Raw genomic sequence first — 10,478 nt, forward strand, 5'->3', positions numbered from 1 at the left:
AGATACTACATAGTGTCAGGCAGCACTTCAAAGACACTTCGCCTCTCCCAGAGGAATAATGGTAATGCAGATATGTCGAGATAGGGCCAGTGCACGATTTTGGTTCCTATGAAGTCTGAGGATTCAGGGAGCATAGGTGAGGGTCAATCCAGGAGTCACAGCCACAGAAAAAACATTACAAGAGGCAAAATTTTTGCATTCATCTGAAATCTAGGAAGCAAAATAAAGAAATCAGAAACTTTTTATTTTCTTTATACAGGAGAATGAGTCTTGTATTAGAGAAGAAGTAGGTGTTTATCTTTGCTAAATATCTTAACTACTGTCTTAAAGGATATTCTTACACACAAGCTGGGGTATAAAAAAAAAAAGGTCTTGGTCACACACCTATAAAGCAAGTACAGAGATTGTGGAAAATCTACACCCAATCTGGAAACCAGTCAGTCCCCAAAGGGGAGGACAGCCTGCCTCGGGTGCAGAAGTTTGTGATTTTGGTTTATTACGCCTTTCTGTTAATGACTTGGATGACAGAACAAAAAGTACACTGATTAAATTCACAGCTGACACTAAGCTCAAAGGGCTCTAAATACACTGTGGGGAAGGATTAGAATTCAAAATGTTCATGACAAGCTGAAGAAACAATAAGGGGCGAGGGAAATAAAAAAAAAAGGAGGTAACTCAATTAAGATAAAGGCAAAATCCTATACTTGGCAGGAATAGCCAACTAAAGAAATATAAAATGGAAACAGTTGCATAGACAGCAGTTCTGCAGGAAGGGATCACACAAAGTTCACATTATGATACAGAGAATAATATAGTCTGCAAGACAAGTGCGGTACTGCTCCATGCCAGTAGGCTGACATGCTGAGATGTCTGTGTGCTTTTCTTCCAGAAAGAGGTGCATAGTCCATAGGAAAAGGTGATCTACTCAACCTAGGAGACTACAAAATTTAGAAGGAAAGCTTAAAAGAATTGGGACTGTTTAGCTGATGGAGGGAACAGCCATTGGTACAGAGTTAAATTCTCAAGTTTGCACAAAGCTGTTGCAAAGAAGAGAGTAATCTGTCCCGTGTCTGTAGTGGATATGACCAAGCCCATTGGTCTAATCTGCAGCGAGAACCAGGCTAGAGAACAGAAAAACCTATAAGGAAAGGATAGTCAAGCCATGAGCGATGGTAGATTCTTCATCAATGATGAGTTTTAAGAGCAGGACAGACAAGCTTAAGTCATGATTTACATTGTTGTGGTTGGGTACAGTGTCTCTAAATGATTTTCAGACCTTACTACAGACACAAAATCATAGAATCATAGAATGGTAAGGTTGGAAAGGACCTTGAAGATCATCTAGTTCCAATGCCCCTGCTGTGGGCAGGGACACCTCTCTCCCACTAGACCAGGTTGCTCAAAGCCCCATCCTACCTGGCCTTGAACACTTCCAGGGAAGGGGCATTTACAACTTCTTTGGGTGACCTCTTCCAGTGCTTTACCACTCTCATGGTGAAGAATTTTTTTCTTTCTATCTAAATCTACCCTCTTGCAGTTTCAAGCCATTGCCCCTTGTCCTATCACTACCAGGACAAGGGGTAAGGCAATATTTTTAAAATAAGGAATAATAAGTAGATACACCACCACTTTCCTAGCATTCTTTAAAACAGCTTTTATTTCTTTGCCCAGTTTGTTTTCCTCCTACTCTTTAACTGCACTGAGTATCCATGATAGTCCATAGCCTTTCAAATAAATTTTGCAGGTTATTTAAAGAGAACGTTTTGTTGAATTAAGGCAAAGTATTGCAACATATAAATCAAAAGAGATTAAACTCTTGTAGTTGGAATACTGTCTGCTGCTAAAGCGAAACTGGACCAATCCTTCACATATAAACATAAAAGAAGTTAAACTGAAATGTGTGAAGAAGGATCAGGCCAGTTTTGAGACTCTTAAACTTTTTGCCTTCTACTTTTGTAGAAGTATCTGTAATTCCTCATTTCCTGCCTGCTTCTTGCAGTGGCTCTTGCCTGCCTCTCTCACTGTGGTGACACCCTCCTGAGGACAGGGACAAGCCTGGGCCAGGACTGAGCTTTTTCCTGTAGGAAGGGATCAAGCTTCCTCTTTTTCATTCCTGGAAAGTCCTGGTGCCTCCTACTAAAGTAGGAGGCCTCAAGTCTACTGCTCTCAAGAGTAACAGAATCATAAAATTGTAGAATCATAGAATGGTTTGGGCTGGAAAGATCACGTAGTTCCAACCCCCCACCATGGGCAGGGACACCTCCCACCAGACCAGGTTGCTCGAAGCCCCACCCGAGACACACATGGCTGCTGTCGGGACCCGCAAATCCATCTCTTGCCTGAGCGGTGACAGCAGAAGCATCACGGCTGACACAAGCAGAAGGCAAGGATTAACCTGCTGTCACTAGTTGTGCCTCTTTAGTGCACTGAAGGGTAGAAATATCTGAAAGTCATGCTCAGTTCATCCATGATGATCGTTATTTCTGAGATGCTCATTAAGTGTCATAAAAAAAGAGATTTTTTTTATTTAGTTATTTGTACATAACCACTGCTCATGCATCTGACCTACTGGCCCAACCTCCCTGTGACCTCTGAGCTTTGTCTTGAAGCTACACACAGTGTTGAAGTTGTGCAATAATGTGTGCAATGCCCACTTGGAAATAAAACAAAAAATCAAGATATTTCCATTTATGGCCATCAAACACGGAACTTGAGGAAAGTCTTGTGTTTATTTCTTTACTCAGATGGCAACGGCCTCTTTAGAAAAATGCTACACGGCAGAGAGGATAAACATGTAATAAAGGATCAGGGAATTAATGCAAACACAAATAATAACATAAATTATCTAATAGCCTGCTATTCCATCTCAACTTTTCACATTACATATTTATATTTTATATCCACATGTGAAGATGAAATTCAGTTAAACTGGGTTGACAGACCTAGAATGAGTTTTTGAATGTAGCTTTTTCAAAAAGCTTACTTACACTTCATCTCTCCCTCACTCTCATGATTTCTTATCAAGCTATTAAGGAGGAAGAATTTCAAGAATTTTTCAGATTGACTGATGTAGTTTGACAGTTGCATGATCTTCTATTTTCAAGAGAAATTAGTTCCCAGAGAGAACAATGTTGTTTCCCTTTTGTATATTTAACTTGGGTTTTTACAAGTAATGCCCTGAAAATTTAGAAATGTGTACAGATCTTTTGCAAGAATATTATAAATGGATGCTTATCTCAGGCACTAAACATCTTTATTTCTTTAAATAGAAACACCAAGTCAAGGAATAGGAATAAACAGGAAGAGTAGACCTAGAGCAGTGCCAGATTTTCCATTTGCTACAGCAAGATTTTTTCCTTTTATTTTTTTTTCTCTTTGTAGCAATTGCAAACGAGTTCCTCCACCCAGATTTCTGAGGGACAAGGTGCTGCGTGCAGTCCAGCAGCAGCCCACTGCTCAGCATGCAGGCTGAAACCACTCAGTCTGGGATGAATCCTCTCTTCTGTGAGCTCTGGAGCTCCACTAGACATCAACAGGCTGTGTCGGACAACACGACAGGCAGTAAATAGCCAAAGTCATCGCGCCTTTGCGGACACCCTGACAGTGTTTCTGCTTTCAGATTAGGTTCCCAAAGATCTTGGCTCGGCTTCCCTCAGGCTACAAACCTCCCCCTCCTTTTAGTGTTTCCAGCCTCAGCTGTACGTGGAGGAAAGCTCCATCACCCTCTGCAGAAGACATAAACCCTGCAATCTCTGGGTGTCATTTTTATGGTGAGTCATTCGACCATAAAACCACTGAGAGAAGATCCAAGTGCTGGAGACACAAAACAAAGCTGCTGCTTGCTACAAAAGGATGCTCTCTTATGCAGTGTTTCTTCATCCCATTTAACTCTACACTGGACAAATTGAATGATATTAAGCTGAACAGCAGGGTGATGCAGTGGGACAATGTCACCACGAAACAAACCCACCAACCAACCAACCCTGAAGATCATAGCAGGGATTGAGAACTTGTGAGCAGAGCTGTGTATAAAGTCCATTGTAAAGCTCAAAAGTGAAACTAGGTCTGGTTTTTCTATGTGGTCTTGCAGATGTTGACTTGATGACTCTATCTTGTGAAGCCCAGGAGATGCTAGGACACTGCATGAAATTCAGGATACAGTAGAGCCTGTGCGACCGGGACAAAAGCAGAGGTCTATTTTTTTTTTAAAAGGGATTGTAACACAAGCACAAGTGCACGGCAGGTCACTGTGGGCTTTCCTCCCATTAACCACTGTCTGCTTTAAAGGCTGTTAGCCCATTATTCGGCAATTCTTTTTAAACAGAAGACTAAAACATAGGCAGTAGGTAACAAAAGACTTTAATGATTACACCTGGTTAGTGCTCAGTGACTTCCATCTTTTCAGACCCAGATTGAATGCCAAATCACCCTGGCAATTGCACTTCTTGTAGTTATCAGCCCTTATCCTTTTTAAAATACATCTTTCTGACAGCAGCCCACAGCTAGTGTTTCTTCTCATTCTCTGAAGCACAGAGCACTACAAATACATCACTTAGCTTTGCTGCAGTCCTTTCTGTCCCTTTGATCATCTCCTTTACACCCTTCTGCATTGCTGCTTTGTTCCCGCATGTGCAGTACATCAAAAAAAAAAAGCTTAGCAGCACTGTACCTTGGGCTTTTCAGGGTGTTTTTTTTTTTCAGGGACAGACTCCCAGCTGGTGTATAACAGCACAAATGCCACCGAAAACAGTAGCATTATTGTATTTAAACTGGCTAAAATTCTGGCCCTAGCTCCTACTTCAAGATGCCTTATAATTCAACTAAAGCTTTTAAATTCTTCTCTTGGAGCACTGACTGCTAGCTTGGAAATTTCCTTGCAGAATTGTTAAACTCAATTGCAGTCCATTACTTTGTGACTCAAGGAGTAAGCCATGAACGATGCTCCTTTTTTGCTTCCATTCATCATGTCCCCTTAAAAAATGGTTTACGATGCTAAGAAATAGTTTTTCTAATAGTACCTAGTCTGGACAGTTACTTCTTGCCTTTTACAAACTTAAACTATCCCTCTTTGCATTTGGCTGGTTGTCAGTTTAACATTTTTTTTGCATATATCTATAAAACCTGATTATAAAACTTTTTACTTCTTTCAAATGCTGAGCAATGTCATAGTATCACCATGTTGCAAGTATGGATTTCCCCAGTTCAGAGACTGTCAGTGAAAAAACTTGGGAAAAAGCTGCAAAGGAAGTTGTTTTAAGCTTGGAGTGTGGGGCAATCCTATCTGCTGGCCGCAGAGTTCAGCTTCCAGTAGTGACTGCGTGGTTCCTGCAAGCACAGTAATCAGAAAAACTCTTAAATACCCTGAGGAAAAGAAATACTATTTGTCCTAATTCATAGATTAGGAAGTGAAGCTCAGAGCTGAGGTAACACGTTCAACATTCCAAGCAGAAGTTAACTCTCTATTTCCAGTCCCTGGCTGATGATCCACATAGTGGGCACCTCTTGAGGTTTGCTCTACCACATACAGAAAAAAAAATTAAAAAAATCAGCTCTCCTAACTGAGAATCTTGGATCTGATGTAGTATATTATAATGGTCAGATTAACACACGCAGTTTTACCGTTCCAGAAGCAGACAGTCCTGTTCCTTACCCACCTGGCAGGAGATACAAATTGGGGAAAAGGATTTCCTTTACAATTATCTTGCATTGAGAATTGTTCCTGAGTAATAAGAGCTACTCTTTCCTCTCTCCAGAAATCTCAGCCTGTTAAATTGCTCTTGTGACGGCTGAATCCACATTTCAGGTACGACAGCGGGAAGCGCTGCAGGCAGGGCAATGCCCCAAGAGGAGAGCAGCTCTCAGTTCACAGGATGATGAAAACATGCGAACTCTCCGTGCTCCAGTCAGTTTCTGGGAAACAATTTCTCTGTGCCTCAGTCTGATGTTGCACTGCCTCAGTACTGCTTACTTCTCTCTTCAGAAAGAAATCAGAAAAAGAAGAAAATACTTCAGTGGAGCAGGTAAGTTGGCAAGCAAAGTAGTAGCAAGACAGTAGCCCTAAAACTTTACACGTACCTTAGCATCTAGGAGTATGAATTGAGCCCTCCAGGTTTTAAAACTACAGAAACTTTGGTGTACATCCATGTGGAACACGGTATGTTGCTCAAGCACCACTTTCAATTTTGGCTAATAAAGACATAAAAATGCAAACCAGCTCCATGACAACCACCGCCTAAGTGAGCGAACTGCCCAACTGTGTCTTAATAAAGCTCCTTCCTCTCCCCTCACTGCATGTTGAGGGTTGCTTGTTTTAGATAAGCACATGAAGTCATCAAAAGGAAGATTAATTTAAAAGCTTGATAACTTTCTTTTTTTTTTTTTTTTGAACATCAGTGGGGACAGAGCACCAGACTAACAAACTAATCGAGGAAGGACAGTGTTTATCCTGCCCAAAAATGAAAATGCCCAGAACTTTTCCCCCCCTCCTTCCTTCCCTCCCACGGTTCTCCCGGTGACGCCTCCCCTGAGCCAGCGTTACCTAACTTTTACACAAACACGCAGTTTCCATAAGCATCAACTTCAAACAGCTCTGGATTTCTGTCTGATCGCATCTCAGTTTAGGGGAGCAGAGGCAAAGAGCTACTACTGAGAGGTTCTGCAGCAACTCTACAAGGTAATCAACTTGTTGGATTTTTACTTTTTGTTTGTAATGCCTAACTAGAGGTTAACTAGATGGACCAAAACAAGTCCCCTGGCAAACTGTCTTGTGAGGAATTTGTAGTAGGATAAAAGTCTCACTACAAATTCAGAAATAGATTACTTTGGCTTACTCGCTTCCTGGAGGGAAAAAAAAAAGAGGTGGCTTTTAAGATTGAGACCTAGCATAAGATAGAAAATCACTAGTCCCTTCTTTTAGTCATGGGTGTCCGTTGTATGTGTTTAAACAGGCGTACGCATTCTGATTTAGTTTCGTCACATCAGGCAGATTTAGAAAGCAGCAGTCTGCCGGGATCGCGCTCCAGCTGTTTTGCTCAGCACTGCCCCAGCCTGCGTGCCTTTTTCTCCAGCCACGCTGCCACAAAAACAGCCCTTAATTCTTTGTAGCTTCTTATACCTTTTGCAGGCTCTAAGCTGCCAAGATGCTTCTGATTTTGGTCACTGGTCTTGCCCTGTCTGCTTCTGCTGTTGTGACAGAAAAAGAAACTGATCCAAAGCAAGAGCCATTTCATGACATGCAGAAAAAAGTGAATGACCTCTGGCAGAATTTGCTCTATCCAATACTGCCTGGTAACGAGACTGATGGGATGATTTACGCCGCTTGTGAAATGAAGCCCAGCTCCAAAATAGATGCTGACAAGCCACAAGTAACTGGACAAGTCTTGTTCAGACAGTATTACTCATACGGAAGACTAGAAGCCGTTTTTTACTTGGATGGGTTTCCGCTGGATAACAATCAGTCTGCTAGAGCCATACACATCCACGAGCTCGGGGACCTCAGCAACGGCTGCGATTCAACGGGAGGACACTATAACCCTTTCAGAGTGAATCACCCTCGTCACCCAGGAGATTTTGGCAACTTTTCTCCTAAAGAAGGCAAAATCAGAAAATACAAAGCGAATCTCTTCGCAACTCTGTTTGGTCCATATTCCATCATGGGCAGATCCGTTGTGATCCACGAGCAGGAAGATGACATGGGCAAGGGCAACAACAAAGCCAGTTTGGAAAACGGGAACGCTGGGAGACGGCTGGCCTGCTGCGTGATTGGGATGTGCAACAAGAGCTTGTGGGAAGAGAAACTGCCTGAGGTTACGGACAAGAAGAAGAGAGGGCTCAACAAACGAACATAGAACCAGGCTTAAGCGAAGACCAACAGGCTGGCTGCTGCCCCGGCAGCACAACGTACCTTCGGCTGTGCCAACGGCCACCGACAGCTACAGCTAAAGGATTCCCGTTTCCATTTGCTTGCTCCTTTAAGAAACACGTATCACTTTGTAGAGCCTCCTTTCTGTAAGCCCACCAATAAAAACAGCATCAACTCAACCCTGTGATGTATTTTCTTGAAAAGATGCCCTTGTACACAGTTTAGGAGTCAAATGCATATAAGAGAAGAGTGCTAACGGATACGGCCGATAGCCTGTAGAGTTTGTGCGCTGTGAGGGGCTCTTAAGGGATTGTAAGTTAGATACTAAAGGGATAAAAAGTTAGGCCTAAGTAAGAAATTGCCTCTCATTAAATGCTAGCCTGTATTTAGCTCCAAATCCAAAAGGTAAAAAGATCTCTGCTTTCAAGAGCATCGGGTGTTGTGTTGCAAGATCTGGATAACGGACTTCCCCTAAAAATTAGGGAAAGTACAGACATTTCTGTTTTGAATGGGAGATCCATTGTGTTGTTCTTGTTTTTTCAGGTTTTATTCTCAAACATGTATAAGCTTAACTATTTTAAATTGTCCACGTGGCTATAACTAAATCACAATGAAAGCAGACTTAAAAGAAATATTCCAGCTTACTACCATGACTTCCCAGCAAAAATTCCCTAAAGCCTTTAGTCTGTGCCTGTTAGTAACTAAGTTGTGTGCAAAAGTTTTAATGCTGCTTAGATGATAAATTTAGCAGATCAGAGAAAAATATTATTTTCAAAAAATGCTGAGTGTTTCTTTGTACAGAAAACATAGGAAGTAAATCAATCAATTCAGACTGGGAGGAGTGACAGTGAAAAGATTTAAATCAGATACTTTTCAGACTTAAAACTATCGCTCAATAGAGCTTTATGTTTTTAATTTAACACAACTCACTGAAAATACTAAAACGCTACCTCAGGACTATCATTCATCTGATACTGAGAAAAGGAAACAAGCAGGTAGAACAAATGTATCAGGAAATGTTTTTATTAAAGATGACAAAATGTATTAATATGGTTGAACCACGTTGTGCAGTTAATCCAGGCAGCAACAAAGGAGAGGTTTGCAAATAAATTAAACTGCATAATTTAGAAAGTAAAACTACAAAACAGAAGCGGGTAAACAAAATCCTATCTTTTAGAAACACAGAAGACTTTCAACTTAATCTCAGTTAAGATTTTGAAATACATTCCTGAGCTCATATGGATTAAAGAAATTCCACTGTCTTTATTATACAAATTCCCATGTGCTTAAAAATAGTCTCACTTAGAAAAGAAGCGGCATTCTAAAAGATACTTCTTAATCTGTCATTTTCACACACTTATTTTACAAATTCAGTGAAAATAATCTTTCAAATAACCATAACGTTGTACTTTCAAATGGAACTCTTCTCACAGATAATGCACAATTTCATTTTTAGGGGAGACAACCTTCTCAAAAAATCAGTTTGCAAAATGCATCTTTCTCCAGACCCCTGTCACAACATTCCCTTCCCACTCTGCTTCCCCAAAGCTTGACACCAAAAAGGCTGGATGCGATTTCTGCACTTCTCAGGTCTTAGAAAAGGGGACTGCAAGCCTTTTTCCCACCACCATGAAAAACTTAACACAGCATTTTGTTGTTGACTTGACACTGATTAATTTACTGGGGAAAAAACCCACAATAATATCAATTAATGTAATACACAAGGAAGATACTGACAAGAATGTTCAATTAGTCATCACATAGTGCAGCAAAGATGTCTTCATTTTGCAAGTCTGCTCTCTTGGAAATCTTCTGTTCCTGAGAGAAGGCTAAAAATGTAGCTGGAATATATATTCACTAGGGCAGAGAGGGACAGTATCACAGCAGTGATATAACACTAAAAATGACGCTTCCAGAGATCTGGATATCTCAATGCAATTTAATGATTGCAAAAATATAAAAATGGCATCTAGGAGAGAGAATGGTGTGAGGATAACTACCGAGATGTCCTGTTTGTTGCGTTGTACATCACAATGTTCTCAGAGAAAAAAACATTCCAAAAATAATCAGCAAATGAGGCACTAAAAAGCTGGTAGCCCAGCACTGCTTCTACCTGCTCAAATTTTTGGACCAAGCTCTTCATTAATAAATAGCACTAACTGGCTATTAAGGGACCAGGAGCAAAATGCTAACTCACAACTGTGAGTCAGAAGAGACACAGGACAGAGAAATAATATAACACCCTCAACATTATCTGAGCTCAGCTACCTGAGATCTTGACCTTCTTATTCACTCGCCTCGGTTCTGACTGCACTGATATTTAGCTCTGCGCAGGATTAGTCTGTGAAAGATGGAAAAGAATACATCTTTAATAAAATGCTACTTCATGTGACATTCAAGCATTAAAGGAAAAAATCCCTCCACACTCTCCCAGAGATTTCAGTTTCTGCAGCTACTGCTCTTCCAGCTTGTCAGTACTGTCATATAAATGAGTCAATAATGCAGCCAATTACAATTAACGGGAATAGCACAACAATCTTTCAAACACTTAAACTCTTCTTGATTTTTCAGGTGATGAGGAACTTAAATGTGATCAGGATAAAGAAAGAAAAACTTT

The 10,478-nt window shown here is 40.8% G+C and overlaps 1 protein-coding gene across 1 annotated transcript; it reads left to right on the forward strand.

Moving 5' to 3' along the window:
- The first annotated feature begins 7,139 nt into the window (after window positions 1-7,139).
- On the forward strand, window positions 7,140-7,847 carry SOD3 (superoxide dismutase 3, extracellular). The gene has a single exon (XM_009879358.1). It carries the CDS (start codon window positions 7,140-7,142, stop codon window positions 7,845-7,847), a length of 708 nt encoding a protein of 235 aa, XP_009877660.1.
- Window positions 7,848-10,478: the final 2,631 nt, after the last annotated feature.

The sequence above is a fragment of the Apaloderma vittatum genome, unplaced genomic scaffold (genome assembly GCF_000703405.1).
Source record: "Apaloderma vittatum isolate BGI_N311 unplaced genomic scaffold, ASM70340v1 scaffold12352, whole genome shotgun sequence".
Taxonomy (NCBI): domain Eukaryota; kingdom Metazoa; phylum Chordata; class Aves; order Trogoniformes; family Trogonidae; genus Apaloderma; species Apaloderma vittatum.